The 19,532-nt window shown below is 38.1% G+C and overlaps 2 protein-coding genes and 1 non-coding gene across 3 annotated transcripts; 2 read left to right on the plus strand and 1 right to left on the minus strand.

Annotated features, from left to right (window-relative positions):
* Positions 1–3,349: 3,349 nt before the first annotated feature.
* mustn1b (musculoskeletal, embryonic nuclear protein 1b) lies at positions 3,350–7,575 on the plus strand. The gene is made up of 3 exons (XM_088086663.1): positions 3,350–3,502; positions 3,607–3,730; positions 7,310–7,575. The coding sequence occupies exons 1-3, from the start codon at positions 3,494–3,496 to the stop codon at positions 7,417–7,419; spliced, it is 243 nt and encodes an 80-aa protein (XP_087942789.1). The 5' UTR covers positions 3,350–3,493; the 3' UTR covers positions 7,420–7,575.
* On the minus strand, positions 4,422–4,493 carry trnae-cuc (transfer RNA glutamic acid (anticodon CUC)). The gene has a single exon. It is a non-coding gene; the product is annotated as a tRNA-Glu (tRNA).
* Positions 7,576–9,159: 1,584 nt separating the features above from the next.
* Positions 9,160–19,345, plus strand: LOC121954985 (inter-alpha-trypsin inhibitor heavy chain H3-like). Its single transcript, XM_042502760.2, has 22 exons — positions 9,160–9,312; positions 9,634–9,663; positions 9,907–9,930; positions 10,516–10,670; positions 10,784–10,888; positions 11,027–11,189; positions 11,309–11,419; positions 11,603–11,731; positions 12,550–12,666; positions 12,757–12,925; positions 13,044–13,169; positions 13,291–13,472; positions 13,637–13,822; positions 13,943–14,082; positions 15,267–15,427; positions 15,663–15,689; positions 15,792–15,848; positions 17,163–17,276; positions 17,697–17,898; positions 18,014–18,186; positions 18,782–18,893; positions 18,992–19,345. The coding sequence occupies exons 1-22, from the start codon at positions 9,199–9,201 to the stop codon at positions 19,128–19,130; spliced, it is 2,736 nt and encodes a 911-aa protein (XP_042358694.2). The 5' UTR covers positions 9,160–9,198; the 3' UTR covers positions 19,131–19,345.
* The last annotated feature ends 187 nt before the right edge of the window (positions 19,346–19,532 follow it).

Raw genomic sequence — 19,532 nt, forward strand, 5'->3', positions numbered from 1 at the left:
AGTGAAAAAGTATTCAACTTTCCACCGCTCCTGAAAGCGGCAGCCCTTGCTGTCGACTTTATGCTTCCTTGCTGTGGCCATACCCAGCAGTTAAAGGTATTAGGTAACCGTTAGTTTGCTAATATACCGTCAGTTTATGAAAACGTGTTAGCTCAGCCTACACAGGTCCTACTTGGTGCATGTTCAACAAATTGTTTATCAGTCCTGCCATTGTGAGTTTAATTGGGGAAAAAAAGGAAATCTTTCTTGATAAACAAATAATTCGTCAATCATGTAATATACTCTGAAAGACAAGCCGAGGGCTGTTTAAAATCAAAGGGCCACCTCGGGCCGGACTTTGGATATGACTGCTTTAAACTACGGATGATAACAATTAATTAATGATCAATTAATTGGTCACTGAGAACTTAAACGACCATGTGAAATTAAATCTATTAACTGATAGGCTATGAAATGCTGTGAAAATATATGCAAAATGTTTGAGGATAAAACAAATTTGGTATTGGTATTTGAAATAAGCAGAGTTTTTCTTTTTTTCCCAAATAATAATTAATTAATTAGTTAAGGAAAGTGCTTGAAATTTTAAATCCTACTCTATACCCAACTAATCTAACTTCTCTTGTCCAAATTTAGCTAAACTAACCAATGAAGGCACTGAGAAGTAGATGATCACAGGGTAACTACAGCCACTCAAGCAATCACGATCGCTGGAAACACTTAAACCGCCTATAAGCAATAATCTCTTTAAGCATTTCATGAGATCTCGGAAAATCCTTCCCTGACCATCATCCCTCAGAAGCTCAAAAATACATTACATCCTGGCTTGTCATTCACACAAACACACCAGTTTTCCATTTATTACTCTGACTCTGTGCACCCTTTGATTTCACCCTACGCCCGACACAAGCATATAATTTGTTTTGTTTGTTGTTTTTCCTTCATCAGTAACACTTAGCATCATGTTTTTAAAAAAACACTGGTGTAGCTCCAAGTACAGGTTGTAGCACCATAGTTCAGGTTGTTAGAGGTTGAGACAAAGTTGGTAAACATACATGCGCAAAGAGATACTAATTACCTCAAGCCTTGCTCTTGTAAGAGCCTAATAAGCACCTGTACAAACATGTATTTTACTGTGAGATATACAGTGGACGGCCAACAACTGTGATCACACTCAGAGGGAATAACACACGAGAAGTGAGACTGTGTGTCCTATTTTATTCCTCTAGGCTTATGCATCTTTGTGACAGGATGTACTCTTAGTTTATAAGACTATCCTGGAACTGTGATGCTACTTAAATGCGTGTTGAGGCCTTCAGATTCCTCCCTGGGTTGCTCAGGTTGTCGTTTAAAAATAGTGAGTGAATTTATCCATCATCACACACTTGACGTCCCAATTTCAGATCATGATGTAGTGTTTTCTGACTGCCCAGTATTGCCTCTGTAGTCTGCTTACTCATTTTGCTTTAAAATATACTGTAAAAAAAAACATCACAGGAATCCAGCAAGTAAAAAAATAAAACTAGGCACAAACAGAAGTCTGTCACATACATTTAAAGTAGCCTTAATTTAAAAAATGATGTAATATATATTTATCAGAACAGAGCAGCATTCACACAATTGACTGTGAAATGTTCTCATTCATCATCTGCTAAATTATGATAACTGAGTATATGAATTTCAAAATGCTTTAATGAACTGAGATTTTCGCACAATACATTATTATACATAAAACATACATTTATACATTTACACAGTAATATCAACTTGGTCTTTAGTGGCATGTTGTCATTTACTCAAACATGAAGCACCAAAACCAAAAGATACTATTTTATTTAAATGTAGACCTGCCAGGCTGTATAAACACACATTTTTTTTATTAAATACTTGGTCCTATTTGTGCTTGTTACAGGGTAGCTTGGGTATTTTTGGATGCCATTTTCCATGTTTTTTTATTTAATGGAGACAGCAATTTTTGAAACTGGTACAGTATTGAGCAAGAGCGCTGCAGCTGGCAGCGGTGAAACAGACTTCAGTGTAACGTTAAAGGGTCATGTGTCAATAAATGTACACTAAAAGTGTTCTATTTTCTTTTACCACTGACAGGCTCAGGTTGTTATTATACGTGTCTGACAACATTATAGAAAGACTCCTGAAAGATAGATAGAGTTAGACCATTATGTTCAAAAGTTGTATTGTTTTTATTTTGTTTGTAGGTGGTTGTTTAAGGATTTTTTTTTTTTCAAATTTAGCACAGAATTAATAAAAGGTTAAAAGAAAGTTATCTGAAAATTAGCACAGAAAAAAGGAAAGAAAAGGGGTTTAAAAATAAATGAATAATTAAACAAAATGGACTGAAAAAACTTTAAATAGATATTTAAATAATTATTAGGATTATATTTTCCTCTCTCTCAGTGCCTCTTTTTTTCTGCCATTTTTTACTTTTTATTTATTTATTTATTTATGTGACATCTCTTAGTTGCACATTGCCCTTTTAACTGTTTTTAAAAGAAATACATTTCAGGATTCAAATGTTTAAACCAGAGACTGTATCTATCTATCTATCTATCTATCTATCTATCTATCTATCTATCTATCTATCTATCTATCTATCTATCTATCTATCTATCTATCTATCTATCTATCTATCTATCTATCTATCTATCTATCTATCTATCTATCTATCTATCTATCTATCTATCTATCTATCTATCTATCTATCTATCTATCTATCTATCTATCTATCTATCTCTCTCTCTCTCTCTCTCTCTCTCTCAGGGGCCATATCTAACCTGAGAACTGCTTATTGCCTAGTTTAAGCATAGATGGCCCTCTTGTAACTCAAACAAGACAGTTTTCTTAGCTCTCTTCTTGGTTCAGCCCTCATTTTGTTGAGTCATGTGTTAACTGTCTGGAAATGCTCTTTACAAGACTCTAAAAGACATTCCCTCAGGCTTGTATCAGATTGTAGCAATGGGCAGGCCAAGTCCCAGCTGCTGGAGGTGCAGGGAGTTGTTGCTGGATGGTGGACGCTCTTGATACCCCCTTTAGTGCAAAGTCCCACAACAACAAACAATAATTCTAATTCTCTGATATACTCAGTAAAAATAAAATGAATATTAAAACTGACTTGCATCCACTGGGGAATAAAAACATGGGAGTGGTGGTTAAAAAAGGAAGGCCGGGTCAGCAGGGGAGGCGGTGGCAGACTTCCACTTGTGTTGTGTCCTGAATTATCAGCTGTTGGCCTGTAAGCTTATCGTAAAAGACGGGAGACCCATTCCAGCTGTACCATCCCTCACGTCACACCTAATAATACTCAGTGACAACGGTCAGAGTGGGACAGAGGGGGTCTGACTGACTCACTGGGTCCAGACCAGGACTATATATAAACTCAGGCTTACTGGGAGACAAAGACACACGCAAGAAAACAACCAGCGAATCTGTCACACTGGAAAGAGGTGTCTGTGAGATCAATACAACAACTTCAGTCACCATGTCACAGGTAAGTTAGGTCAAATATGGGGTTTTGATTATTTATAGAAATTAAACACATCTTTTGCTGCTTTTCTTAACGCTCTTCCTTTAATCTACTGTAATTCACTCCAGCCAGGTGAGGTGAAGAAGAAGAAGCGCCCCCCGATGAAGGAGGAGGACCTGAAAGGAGCCCGCAGTAAACTGGGACTGAAGGGCGAGGTCAAGAGTAAGACCTATGAGGTCATGGTGGAGTGTGGTGAGTAAAGCCTTTTGTTAATGTTTTTTCCTCTGTCTCTGAAGCACAAGACAAGAGACGCAATGCCATGTCAGATGTTATTGATTACATTTGTATAGACATTTTAGCTCTCTTTCCTTACAAAGTCTCTCTTTGCTTTATTCCTGCTTAGCCTGTGGGCCTCAAGTGTCATACTTATTGACAGTCTAACATAACTATCTGGCCAATAACTAAATTAGAAAAGGCTCTAACTAACATTAAGTAATCTGAAATTGTGGATTTGTGTTTCAAAATACTATGTTTTCTGACATTTTCTACTGGGAACAAAAAGTTACTAATTTATTAATTAATTTAAAAAATTGATTATCCAGATTAATGCTGAAATAAACACAATTCAGATAATAAATATTTAAATTGATTAATTACATTCTAAATAATTGAACCTAACAAAGTAAATGACTAAATCTTTGGCATCATTGGAAATACAGTAATAATTTACATTTAAAGGTAGTCTTGAATAAATGTGAAAATAGATTTCAATCTCATTTTTTTAATCCCATTTTTCAACATTTATTTGTTCTTAAAAGTAGGCATGTAATTAAGCATTTCTCTATCACTCACAACACGTATTTCTTGTTTGTTTGGTTTTAATCAACATTTGGTCTTAATCGTGTTTACTTTTACTTACGTCGTCGGCACATTGTCAAAAGTGTTCCCTGACCGGGAATCGAACCCGGGCCGCGGCGGTGAGAGCGCCGAATCCTAACCACTAGACCACCAGGGACAGTTGAGCAGCATAAAGAGTCTTTGTATAAAGTAGATGACATTTGGTGATTGTGGATATGTTCTGATAATGTTGGTCGACCTACTATGGTTATCATTTTTTTAAATAAATACATTGATACATTATACATTTGAGCAGTTTTGACGTTGGGCTCAGTTTCCTAAAAGAGAGTCATACTTTAAGGGTACTCAAGTAGCTTCAACACTGATTCAGTACAGTTTTGGGCTAATTTGTTTGCACTTCTCTTGAATAGCCCACTCTCATTGTAACGTTGCATTTTTAGAGCATTTCTCATATTGTTGGTCTACTTGCACTCCAAATTATTATTTTAAACTTGGGACCAATTAAGACCACATATTGTGTAACTCATGTTATATTAAATTTGTTCCACTTTCACTACATACAAAATGTAAAACATAAGTTAAATATCACAACACACTTACAGAAGAAAATCAGACTGACTTTATTTTGATGCTTTAAATACATTTGTATACACTTTTACTGTTACAAGATTGTGATGGTGTGAGTTTTACTTTTGTTGTAGTATTTTTACATTGTGGGGTTACCACTTTTACATAGTGTAAGGTAATGATCTGGGTACCTCTCTGTTTACCATATTGATCATTTCAGGGTGAAAAGACTGATAGGTTAACTAAATATGTGACACACGGATGGGTACTATGTGGTGATACCATTTTGCAATCATGTACAATACACAACTGATACTGTGTATATTGTGTAATTTGTTTAAATATTTCACATTTGGGTTTGTAGGCACCTTAGATATCAGCACATTGTTTAACATTAGCAGTTGTAACACCTTTTATCTCAACACCTATAAGTTGCTGAAATGTCAGAGCCTCTCGAATTTTGACACATAATTTGTTACTACAAATAGCATGTTTTCAACTTCTCCAACTACATCATAGGACTCATTATTTAATATCATGTACACACAAGGAGTTTCATTGCCATAACCTTTATACTGGGGTAAGTTTTAACAGTGAGTCAAGAATTGAAAAAAATCACCATAATAAAAATGACAAAAAAATGGACACATTCAACAATAAGAAGTTCCTATTACGGTATAATTCACTAACCTTTACCTGTTAGATGCTTAGTACCTCGTGTGGAATGGGTCCAAAATACAAGTCTGCTGCATCAGTAAAGTAACCACAATATATCATCTTGCTTGCATTTGACCTTTTGACTTATGGCCCACACTGGACAGTTGTGTTGATCTTTGTTCCATGAGGATTTGTAATGTCTTGCAGTATCTGCTCAGTGTCTCAGGGCAGGTGGAGTGCTGTATTCTCTGAGGACAGATCTTATGGTCTTTCCCTGCTTCCATCCAATGCAGACTTTAAAGGGCCTATTTGTGCAAGACAATCCTTGCAGTTTCTCTCACTATCTGTCTTGGCATGCTAAAAGATGACTAGGGAGGAAACAATTATTTTAGTTGTCATTGGAGTTAGTTGTAACTCTTTTCAAAGCTGTAGCAGCAGGATGGTTTCAGTCAGTGAATGAAATCACTGATTGGCAGTTCAGCTCAGTGCACAAGGAGAGAAATAGAAGTGAGAACAGCAATGAAAGTCAAGAGTGCTTGAAACTGAAACAAAAATGTTATATCAGGAAAGGTTTTTTTCTTTTTAGCCACTGAGCTCTTTAGCAGACTGTTTCATGATTGTTTGTGGTATTGTTGGCTAGCATACAGTAAATGTCAGGTTGTGTAAATTTACAGACTGGCTACCTGATGTCTTGAATCTATCCTTTTGGTCTTCCAGTTTACCTTTTTGGATGACAAATACAGGCTATTTCTACCATGCAGGCGCAGAGCATACATGCTAGTTGGTTTCTGATTGTAGTCTTTGCGGTGTGTTCAAGTGCAATGTTTGGCCTAGACATAAGAGAGGTGAGGCAACCCAACAGTTAGACTTTGTCACCACTGATGTCTGATGTCTTCTCTGATGTCAGTTTGGTGTGCCTGGGCTTTAAAAGATAACTCTTTAATATAATCCAAATTACATAATCCTAATTTTGGTGAAAGTGGTGTTGTTACACCATCTCTTACCATACCCTGTCTCCCCTACTATACCAGGTTGGGTGTGATGTTGGTGTGTTCATGCTGCAGTTCATGTTGAGGGTTTAGACAAATCTAGCTTGAAACACAGCAGGCATTTTTTCAGCATTTTCCCTACATAATCCAAACACCACTCAGAAGCAGATCTCAAGTTCATTCTGGCCGGGGTTATAATATTTTAATCATTTCTTGATTAAATTCTTCCTCATTGCTCAAATGCTGAGTAATCTGCAGCTGCCTTAAAAATTGGCTCTTGCTTTTCGAAGTCAGCATCAGGCACACACAGCCCTGCTGCACCTGAACAACATCCACAAACTATTAGATTTGCTTCTATGCCCTTTCGACTTTACCCACCCACACACAGAACCTAAGTTTATATTTGTGTGTTGTAAGAATCTAAATAATCAGTTTCGCATGTGTATACTTTGTCCGGCCTCACATAAGTAATTCACATAAGTGACAGCAAAAAATAATGACTGAGCATGTATGCAAGGTGTGAAAACGAGATGGTAATGAGTAGTAAATCACAGGCCTGAACTGCAAAAGTATAGTCCTCCTGACTGAACTTTTGGTAGAGCTTCATTTAGTGAGAGTGACAAAGCAGTTGAAACAAAAACAGTTGTTGCAGACATTTTTGTTATCACATACTTCCCTTAAAGATACCAAAGTACTTGTTGAGGATGACTGGTCATCTGATTTAAGCATCTGTTTTTCTGATCTGTGTCTCTGTATTCAGAACGTATGGGCAAAACGGCTCCATCTGTGTTTAGCGGGGTGAGGACGGGGACAGAGACAGCCCTGGACAAGCCTGCCAAAGCTCCTGGAACCAGTGTGTTCAGCAAGTAGACACACCGCAGGATAAAACAAAAGCACTGAAGAAACGCATTGTCGTCTTTATGTTTCTGCGTAAATGGTGATGCTGCAGAGCATGGACTGCAAATAAACAAACAAAAAAAAAACTGGTAAGAGAGATAAATAGGGTACTAGTGTTGACATTACTGCTATGTAAGCAGTTTTTGCACTTTCTAATTTGCACAGTGCATCAGACTTGGAGAGCAGGTTTGGATTAATGTGGCTTTGTAAATCAGATGTGACATTTATTTATCAGTGTTACCAAATATTGTTAAAAATGTGCATATTTGTACACTTTTTTTACCTGATGATTTTTCCTAAATAAAAGAGCTCCCCCTGTACAAAAAAAAAAGTATGTTGGTTTTTTTTTGTCAGTAGTGGATCAAAAGGGGCTCACAGCTAATTTTTTCCCTAGGACCTCCAGTAGGTTAATCCAACACTGACTGAGATGATTAAGTTACTTAAACCAAACACAGAACAAGCGACCTGGTTACCAACAAAATCCCCAAATAACCTGCCCTGCTCTGAGCCCTGAATATAGTACTTTACTCTATTGCAAACACTGTATCATGACATCCATACTGCAGAATAAATTTTAAAAAATCAGTACAATATGAGCAGGTCTTTCTCGTCCAGCAGTAGTCTCATACCCCTTTAACCCTGTACGCCAAACACAGTGTCACATGATGAAGATGACACACCAAATGGAAAGCAGATAAGATTGCAGCTTACCCATGCAGAAAAAGATAATGTTATTTGTTCACAAGGTTCAGAGTGGCAAAATGCAAATATGCAACCAAAATGTGAGTCTGCAGTCAAGGTTATTTGTCCCAGTATCAAGTGGTTCTAATCGATCGCACAAATACTTTGAAAAGTGTTTTGTTAAAAATTACAAATACTTGCTTATAAAATGTATCAAAAATGAATACTAAACATGTGTCTGGTATGAGAAAATGTATTTAATTAAAATACAGGTAATATGTAAATTGAAAATACAAAAATGTGTTCTTTACAAACTGATACTATCACATGTAGACACTCAGTAGCCTCAGTATTACAAATAACAAAATACTCAAAAGTGAATATGTTTGTAATTGAAATACTGCCGATCTGTGCTGCTGGCTGTTCTCTCAAGTAATACACACAAGTCTGTCTGATTTTCTTACAGTACTCTACTGTTTGCTCCCTGGCAAGTTTGTACTGACATAAACACACATCCAGTGAAGCAGCACAGGCGGATGATTAAAAGGGCAGCAAAAAAGAAGAAACGCTCCAAGTGAGGGCTGAATGAAGCAAACATATGCCTGCTGATTGGTAACAAATATTTATCAAAACCAAATCACATACTAATAAATGTATCTACCTATTTTTGGTAAATATATAGTAAATATGAAGCACAGATATCCAGCTGCATAATGAACTCTGGTGCTACATGGTGTACCATGTTTGTATTAGGAACTGTTGCTTACACCGAATAACAGATTTGGTGTCACTAATATAAAAAATGCTCATGCTCTAAATGCTCGTCATGTTGCCAAATGATTTATTAATTGTTATTTCAGTATAATATTTATACACTTTTCAGCCTGAGTGCAGAGATTTTTCTTTGAGCTTTTCCAAGCACTGTGTCTGTTATGTCAGGGCCTCCTGCACATTGAGCTCAGGCCTGTTGGTCAATACTCCAGGACAGCACACACACTTTTTGTCCCTCCCCCTGGGCAGAGAGCTTTTTCTCAGCACTGAAGTCAGTCACTGTTCAGTGGAAGTTTGGTCATGTCTGGACTGCAGGGTGTTCGACTGCTGCTGCTGTGGGGCTGCGTCTGCCTCTGGCTGCCCAGCCTGGCTCGGGGGGCTCTGGTGATCTCCGGGGACCATGAAGCTCTGCAGGTAACATCACACACCAACCTTTTTGTTCTGTGATCTTAACTGTAAAATCAAATCATTTAACAGCCGAAGAATTCATTTTATCTGGTGGTCCCTGATTTAGCCACAAGTCTGTTTTCATTATCACAAACAATGCGAATTCAGATTTTTTAAAACTTTAATCCAAGTTTAACTATCAAATCACTCTTCATCACATTCTCCTCTTTCTATGTATATGCACAACAAAATTTAAAGTTTTTCTAATAAACTGGTTCATGTTAGGTCAGTGTTTTTTTTTAATGTCTTGGCATCGTGTTTGTTTATTATGCTGTATTTGTTTTTTAGGAGATAAGAGGAGCTGCCAAATCACTGCAGGTACTTATCAGAAACTATTTACTGATAGTCAGTCCCTTCATATTATAGTGAAAATGTTGTGCTAAAGTTGCTTCTTTCTGCTTGTGCATTTTAACTATTAAAAAAAAACATTTTTACATGTAGATAATTCATATTATTAAATACTATTAAACAAGAGTGGCAAATTATTTGATTTGTGCAGTCTTAAAATTTGATTTTTCAAACCCAAAAGTAAACTATATTTTGTTTGTTTGTTTGTTACAGAAAAGAAGCACAAATGAAGCCAAGGTAAGGAAACAATCTATTTGTATCTCTATTGATGAAAATAAGAAATATTCAGTTTATTTCAAAAAAACTTTGTTTATTGTGTATTGTCAGGGCAATGGTGTACGTATCACCTCACCGCCTCTGATCAACAATAGATACAGAAGAAAGAAAAAATCATTTTAATCACAGAATTAAAGGCAGTCTGCAGCACCAGCAAATCAAAGAAGGTCAATAGACTCTCACAAAAAGGCTGAAAAAGAGTTTAGTTTTCAAAAATCCACACTTGCCCTGTTTAGAGGACACAACACCCAGGTTGACTCACCCAATCGGCCTCACCCAACTCTCCCAAACTAGAATCAGTGACATAATGTCTTTCAAAATATTTTTTTCAAGCTGTTATAATTTTCTTTGGCACCCCTTGGGGCATCATGTTATAGACTGGAACCAGCTGCAAAAAAAAAACAATTCAGTATAAAAAATAACAGATCTAACAGTAATTCACTGTGGGGAAAGTGGATGTGAAGTTTTTGTTGGGGGGGCAACTGTAGCAAGGTAGATTAAGTGTCTAAATCTCTCCATCTCTTCCTTCCTCTCCTTCTGTTTCAGGTGGAGGTGCACAGTGTGAAAGTTGACTGCACTGTGATGTCTCGTTTCGCTCACACTGTCATGACCTCCAAGGCTCTGAATAAAGCAAACTTCTCGCAGGAAATCTTCTTTGAAGTGGAGCTGCCCAAGACGGCCTTCATCACTAACTTCAGCATGTCAGTCTGCCTCCCCTCTGATTTCCACTCTGTCCACATTCCTGCTCACATTAGGACTCTCTGTGAGAGCATTTATCCGCTTAGTCTTAATTCTCCATCTTTGTGTCTCACAGGGAAATTGAGAGCCAGGTGTATGTTGGGCAAGTGAAAGAAAAAGAGAAAGCCAAGAAACAGTACGAGAAGGCTGTGTCCTCTGGACAGACTGCTGGACTGGTCAAGTGAGTCAATCAAGACAAAAAATACATCAACATAGTATCAAATGCATATTCAAAGGAAGATGCTAAAATCTACATTTTTGTGTACTAAACTGATCACTTAAACATTAAACAGTCACTCATGTCTGTGTTTCATTACAGGGCATCTGGAAGAAAGATGGAGAAGTTTTCAGTGTCTGTCAACATTGCAGCTTACAGCAATGTGACTTTTATTCTGACCTACGAGGAGCTCCTTCAGAGGAAACTGGGCCAGTACGAGATCCTGACTCGAGTTAAACCTAAACAACGGGTCCAGGAGTTTCAGGTGAATGCATGTCAAGGTTCAAATCCTGTCTCTTGGTGATTTCAGATTTTCCAAATAAGTGGTTTACATAACAAATGATATTTGTTTCTGTGTGTGTGTGTGTGTGTGTGTGGACTCAGATTGTGACAAACATCTATGAGCCTCAGGGCATTTCTTATGTGGATACTCACGCAACCTTTCTCACCAACGAGCTGCTCCCCCTGGTGGAGAAGACTGTCACAGACAACAAGGTACTCAGTACAACAGGCCTTATGCATAAGAAGTTGTCTCTGTTTACTTGCCTGTTTTGCAGTTCCTGAATCACGTTTTTTTTTTCCATTTTCAGAATGACTTCTTTTTTTTCGCTTTCAGTGAAATTACTGACCCATGGTTGAATAGTAAATTTAACTGATCATATCATATCCTGTTGTCAGGCCCACATCTCTTTCTCACCAACTATGGAGGAGCAGAGGAAGTGTCCAGATTGTGATGGAACGCTGATTGATGGAGATTTTATCATCAAGTACGATGTGAACCGAGCAAAGAGCCTCGGGGACATTCAGGTCAGCTCGCAACAACTTCGCATTTACATTAGACTTCACACGCAAAAACAAACCCAGTTGCCAGAATAAAATAAAGGCATTGTACGTTTCTGCAAATCACTAATATGTTTCAGTTCAGTACATTTTATATGCATGATGTACTTTTAATGAGAGTTTGGGATGTTTCCAGCCATGTGTGTAGTGACACAGCGGGTTTTCTTTGATTAGAGATCAGGACATTTTTTTTGCCATTTTTTTAGCAACAAAAGTGTTTTTCGTTTGTTTGTTTGTTTGCTTTTTTGTTTGTTTTTTTTAACGAGAGGCCATTACTAGTGGTGTTTGTAGCAGCAAAACTGGTATTTTTTGGGGCACAAAAGTGGGGTTTTTTTCAATGAGAAGTCTTGACATTTCTAGCCATGTTTGTAGCTACAAAGCTTGTTTTTTTCTTCAAAATAATGAGACTTTTGCAGCTGTGTTTGTAGAGACAGAGAAGAGATTGGGACATTTCCAATTGTACTTTTAGTGACAAAAGCGTTATTTTTTGATAGGTTCGGACATTTCCATTTGTTTTTGTAGTGACAAAAGCAGATGTTTTTTAAATAGAGTTTGAGCCGTGGTTGTTAGACAAAAGCAGGCATATTTTCACAAGAGGTTGGGACATTTCCAACTGCATCCAGCTGTAGTGACCAAACCAATTATTATAAGTCGGAACATGATGTTTTCCAAAACATAAACCAAGTGTTATCTATATTTTAAGAGAAAAAAATCTTCTAAATCTTACATTGCCTTGTGATGTTTTCATGTATATCCCTGCTCTTTATTGATTCTCTTCACTTCAGGTTGTGAATGGATACTTTGTGCACTTCTTTGCTCCCCCTGACCTGCCCAGAGTCCCAAAAAATGTGGTGTTTGTGATAGACAGGAGCGGATCAATGAGTGGAAGAAAGATAGAACAGGTGAAAGACCGTTTAGACAGTTCATATGTTTCTATTATGCTGTTGGCCACATGCACACTTTTTGACCTCTAATCTGAAAACTCTTTGCAGACGCGACAGGCATTGCTGTCCATCCTTAAAGACATCCACGAAGAGGACTACTTTGCCCTCATTATATTTGATCATGGCTTTCAGACTTGGAGGGAATCCCTTACCAAAGCGACCAAGGAAAACGTGGCTAAAGCAATGGAATACGTCAGAAATATACGCATCGGTGGATGTAAATACAAAAACAAATGACATTAACTCCATAGCTAAATGTCCTCTCAATTCCCTAAATGACAGAAATACACTCTCATACTTTACAGTTTACAATTTGTTGTGTTTTTTTCTTCTAGCAACCAATATCAATGATCCATTGTTGAAAGGTGTGGCAATGCTGGTCAAAGACAGGCAGGAGAAGAGGATCCCAGAGAGGAGCGTTGATATGATTATTTTACTCACCGATGGAAATCCAGATGGTGGTGAGGATGCAGAATCTGTGCATACTGTAGGAAATGCTGTGTATTTGTGTGAGTGCACATTTGATGAATGTACTTTCTATACAGCATTAATTTTCTGCATGTTGTATGTGTGTGTTTGAAGGAAGGTCTGCCATACCACGTATTCAGGAGAACGTGCGTTCTGCTATTGGAGGAAACATGTCTCTGTTCTGTCTGGGATTCGGAAACGACGTTGAGTACTCCTTCCTGGATTTGATGAGCAAACAAAACAAGGGAGTGGCTCGCAGAATCTTTGAGGGTTCAGATGCAGAACTGCAACTTCAGGTGGTTGCTTTAGGCTGTGAATACAATTTTTTTTGCCAATTCTAAGATTTTAGTCACATCTTTCACAATGATTTAATCACTACCTTTGACAAAATTATAATTAAAACTATTTCTATAGAACATTTTGTGCAGATACATGTAATGTGCATGTGCATTTATTCCAGGGTTTCTATGAGGAGGTGGCCAGCCCTCTGCTCTCAGAGGTGGACCTGCGTTATCCTGAAAACTCAGTGGACTTCCTGACTACCAACCACTACAGCCAGTTGTTTAACGGCTCAGAGATTGTGGTGGCTGGTCGGCTGATGGACAATGACCTGGACAACTTCATGGTGGAAGTGTTTGGCCAAGGGGTGAGAAGCAGGAAATAACAGAAATTTAGAAACAATCGTGATGTGGATAAACGATGTGTGTTTAACAATCTGTGCTTTTTTTTTAAAAAAAAGTTTTTTCTCCATTTCGCTCACCTGTAGTTTGAGGAGGACTTCAGAGTGCAGGGCCAGCCCAGTGCTGTGGACTGGGACGTGATATACCCAGATGAGGACTACATTTTCGGAGATTTCACAGAGCGTCTGTGGGCTTATCTCACCATCCAGCAGCTACTGGAGAAGAGGTCTGTTTGAGTCCTTCCATTCACACTGAGAACAGTTTTAATTTGGAAATCATTATGTCTTTTAGTGTCATTAAAAGCTTTGTTAAAGGAAGCAGCTCCTGTGTTCAGCGAGGTAAAATTATGTGGGATGTCCCGATCCAATCTCAAACAAACGATTGCATGGGGACCAATCAAGGCATTGGAATCAAGGATTGATTGGGATCCTGAATATTTAGCTTATAGAGCATCCGATCCTTTGTTTAATGTCAGCTGTCACAAAGATGTTTTAACTTTCATGCAGAGAAACACGTAGTGCCTTCCTTATCACCTCTGCTCCACTAAGCTGTCTGTCTCTCTTGTCTGCTGAACATAAGAGCAGCTGTTGAGCCCTGCCAGCCCAAAACACCAAGAGTTACCAAAGTTATGAGCGCTCCTTTATTTCAGCTCAGTGTGAGAGTCACATGTATTGCTTTCAGCTATAACACTAGCTTTTTCCTGCGCCCCAATCAGAGACAGCAGAGGAGACCAGAGGGTTTACGACAGCCACACTGACTGCTGCAAAGTGAAACAACAACCTGTTTTATGTATTAAAGAAGGGTAGTATGCCCCAAAAGATGTGCACAAAAATAAACACACAGCAGAATACAGATAAGTCAGGTTACTGAGACACAAGCTGCACTGCAGCAACAAACACTGGTCTCTTAAAGGGACAGAGACACTCCCTCGAGACCACAAGGATACCAATAAGATTATAGGGAGGGTAAGTCATTTTATACTTAATTTTATAAAATAATAAATAAATTAGAGACTAATAAATTCAAAAAACATCAAGGAACATTGTGGATGCAGGTATTTTTTAAATATCTTCAAAGAAGCCTTTCTAAAGTGTGCACTGTGCAACTGTATTATTAAGCAAAACAAAAGTATTGCAGTGGGACTCTGTGTCGGCAGATACTCAACATTAACTGAACCGAATCGGGATCAGGACAAAAAACAAAAACGATCTCTAAAAATTACTGTCAGAATTTTCTCTATATTTGAGTAGTCAACATAAAAATAGACATTTTGGGGTGAAGTAGTCCTTTAATGATACTTTTTGAGCATCATCTGAGAGCCCTTGATAGTAATATTTCTTTTAGATTCACTGGTGGTTTTCTGAATGCTAGTGTTATGTTGCAATTTTACTATATTTGCTCTTCTTACAGCAAAAGTGGTGCCACAGACGAGAAACAAAACGCCACAGCAAAGGCCCTGGAAATGTCTCTGCATTACAGCTTTGTCACCCCTCTCACCTCCATGGTGGTCACCAAACCTGAAACTGAGGATGGGACAGACACTCCTCTCATTGCTGACAAACTGACTGAGGGTAAGGGAGGAAAGAGAGAGTTTAAAAGTGAAACATGGGCAGGCTTCTCTAAACATGGCTGCTGCTTTTCCCTAAAAATAGCAAACCCTACTCTAATACAGTCACTAGCAGCTCAGAGTCATGCTTTAAATTTAATATTCATCTTCACTTAACTGTACCAGCAGAGGGTGATGCTTGCATTTGAATATATGTGGAAAATACTAAGTTGTTTTTGGCCATCTGTGTTTTTTGACAGAGCAAAGACAACAGGCAGAAAGAATGTGTAAGACATTTTTCTTTTACCATATCACGTTAAAAAGACTTATGGGATTAAATAAATGTACTGTATTGCTTTCAACTTTAATTTTATTGTTTGTCTTCCCAGCATACCACCATGCACCCCCATCATATGGTTACCGTCCATCATCACCCACATATTTAGGTAAGTACATTTTTAGCAATATTGGCTAAATGGCTCGGTCATGTCAATCTGTAGGTCAGTTGGTCTGTCAATCCAACAAGAAATTTTCTGCAGATGGTCATGGTCCTCAGAGGATGAGTCCTTGTGACATTGATGATCCCTGATTTTCATTTAGCATCATTTAGTCAAAAATCTGTTGCATCAGCATCTTCTTCATGTGCAGAGTCCAGTCCGGGGGCAAATTATGGCCAATAATTTTTAACAGCCTGCAGCTTGTCTTTCAAAATGGTCCGCCACATAATATTGGTTAATCAAGCAAGTTCACTTTGCATTTTTTCTTTTACTTAATGATGGCAGCACTATCATACAGGTTGTAGACATGCACCAAGTAGGAACTACGTGAGCCGATCTGTTTTCATAAACAGACGGTAAACAAGCAAAGCATTAGTTACCTAGTAGCAGAAATTTGAATACTCATTCACATGTGATCTAATCTGGCCCTCGTTAAAATAAAACTGGATCCCTTAATTAGATTCCATCAGACAGATCAGCACAAAGTTTGTACAGATATCCATGGTCCTTTCATACATCCAATACTTAGGTCTATGACCAAATAATTACAAAATATTTGTCATTATTTCTAAAAAAAATTAAAGTAATTAACAAATATTGGCATGCTTACATGCTAAACTAAAATGGTGAAAATGCTACATTATACCTGCTAAACACCAGCCTGTTAACATAGTCATCAGGGTAGCATAAGACCCTCACTTCACATCTGTCCTCCTACTCAGATTTACACATATTCATTTATGTAAACTGATTGTCAGGGATTGGCGAGCACTATCTTTGCAGTTCAAACTGCAAAAGCATGCCAAGAGATGAGGTGTTCAAATGCAGTTTAAGTAAAAATCTGATAAGCCAGTATGGAGATATCAATTTCTGAAATCACATTTCTGAACATCTGACTGAGGAAAAAAACATTGCTAAGAACGTGAAACCCTTTGAAATGCCTTTTATGTCATAATAAGAGGTTATTGAGCTGGGGAACATAGATGTACTCAGTCGTTGTGAGCATGTTAAGAGGTAGAAGGCAGAAGGCAGAAGGTCGATTTATTATTTATTTTTGAAACAAAGTTTAAAAAAACAAAATTACATTTGTCCTTGATCCTGCCACTTCTTTGGTGTTGAAGGATGAGTTGATTCTGACGTCAGCATTTAGCCTCACAGACCCGCCGACTTAAGTCTTGTTGATATGTTGTCATCACCAGCATGCTTAGCCAATACCATATGAACGAAAAAAACATTCAGTTTTGTTTATCTCTGTAATTGCAGTGGATGGAGATCCTCATTTCATGATAGAGCTCCCTGACAGAGACGATGCTCTGTGCTTCAATATCAACGAAATGCCAGGAACCATTTTCAACCTGGTCAGAGACCCAGAACAAGGTCAGTCCTGAGTCCAGATTATCATTACAACTTTCTTACCCCTGCGCAAGTGCGTAGGTTTTGTTTTAACTGCTGGGGGCGGGACATATTTCACTGGGGGGGATTGAGGGTCCAAATTTTCAGCAAACACTTAATTTCCAAAATTATGGTAACTTTTTGTGCACCAATCTGTGCCTTACTGCATCAGTTCATTGTATAAATGTCTAAAAAATAAAAGTTCCCAGCTACTTTCATGTCTTTTCATGGTTTTGATGTGGACAAATGCACATGTTCTAAATGTTAAAGAGACTTATCCCCTGCGTCCCCTTTTAAATCTACAGCTATATACACTTACTGTTTGAACACTTCTAATATATGTGTCAGTCAATCATACCTTTCAGTTAAAAAAAAGAGTGACTGAATCACATGTTATTTTCTCAGGTATTTTGGTCAATGGTGAGATCATCGGAGACAAGAAACTGCCCCCTGATGGTAAAATTAACACCTATTTTTGGCGTTTTGGCATCATCCACCGGACTCTGGGGGTGAGGCTGGAGGTTAGCACTCAGGATATCTCAGTGCTCCAGGACGGCAAACGGGTCAAACTGCTGTGGTCTGATACAGCTTCCTTAAAGGAACCAAAGTAAGGACCCTTCAGTCACAGAGAAGTGTCTCCCTGCAGGAGTAATATGAAACACAAAATCCAGTTAAGAATGAATAACTATTATCTTCCTCTTCTCTTCTTCTTTCTCCTCCAGTGTGGATCTCCTCTTGACCAAAGACCGCAGCTTAACAGTGACTCTGAAGGATTCAGTTAAGTTTGTCGTCCTGCTTCACAAAGTGTGGGCGAAGCACCCATACCACCGGGACTACTTGGGTTTCTACACCCTGGACAGCCATCTTCTGTCCCCTTCTGTTCACGGCCTGCTAGGTACAACATGACACACATCAGAGGGTAGACTGCATGGTTTTAAGTCTAATCGCAGATGAAAACAAATGATCTGTGACTGATTTTTTTCTGTGTTTTGCAGAAAAAAAGTGGTTTACAGTTGTTACTAAACCAAAACTAGATTTGAAAAATTGTCCGCATTACCCATCTTTCATACAGTAGGAATACGTAGATATGAAGAGCTCAATCTGTTTTAGTGGGCAGTCATCACTGGTGGAGAGAACCAGGGCCTGAGTGATTTAATTTTTTTTGTCAATCACTGAGCTTTATTTTTCCAATTATTTTTATTGTTTTCTTTTTTCAGAGTTCTTTAACAGTCAACACAGTACAAACAGTACAAAACTGAACAAAGCATTCCCAAGCCTTCATTCCCTTACCCCTTGCCTTCACCTTTCTCATATTGTGAAGCATAGAAAGACAAACCAGAAGAAAAAATAAAAAAAATAAATTAATAATAAGAACAATTAAAACAATAAAACTAAATAAAATAGAACATGTGCGATGTTTAGTAGGTCGATTTATTCCATTATTTTAATTTTAAAATTATATTTACTTTTAATTGTGTGTCATCCTTCAGGTCAGTTCTACCATGGGATTGAATTTGAGGTGTCAGAGCTGCGTCCAGGTGAAGTCCCGGAGAAACCTGACGCCACTATGTATGTGAAAGGACAAGAGCTCAATGTGACCAGGTACACTGCATGCCTCTGATGAGTGTGGAAGAGTTTCAGTGCAATGTGTGTGTTAAATAAATAAATGATCTCCATGAAATTTCTGCCTGGGTCCACAGAGGCTGGCAGAGAGATTTCAGGAGGGACATCAAGAACGGAGAAAATGTTCCCTGCTGGTTCGTTCACAGTAATGGAACAGGCCTTATTGATGGAGATGCAGCAGACTACATTATGTCAGGCCTTTTTAAAACATATTAAGATCTGCCTGCAATTACACCATTGATGCTCTGACATCTTGTACTCAGGGGCGACCAGGCTTGATTCACAGCAATTTATGGACTTTTCACAGTTTCTATCAGTGTTCTTGCTGAAATCATTACGATGGTAAGCAAACCTATCTCAAAATAGTGAGAGGTACTGGGAGACAGCCTCAGCAATCATTTGTATTGAAATAAACATACAGAGCTCTTAAAGATGGACTAAAACTGGATTTTATTATTTCATTTCAGTGTTTCATTGTACGACAGAAAATACTGATTAGTTAATGTTTTTCAAGCCGTTGCTTTGGGTTTTCCTCCTTTTTCTAAAGAGACATGTTTGACATTGAAATATAGAGTGATGCAGGTATGAGTCTGAAAATGTGGTATCATGTGGGACTCC

The sequence above is a fragment of the Plectropomus leopardus genome, chromosome 2 (genome assembly GCF_026936395.1).
Source record: "Plectropomus leopardus strain MGB_pleo_1.0 chromosome 2, ASM2693639v1, whole genome shotgun sequence".
In the NCBI taxonomy this organism is placed as follows: domain Eukaryota; kingdom Metazoa; phylum Chordata; class Actinopteri; order Perciformes; family Serranidae; genus Plectropomus; species Plectropomus leopardus.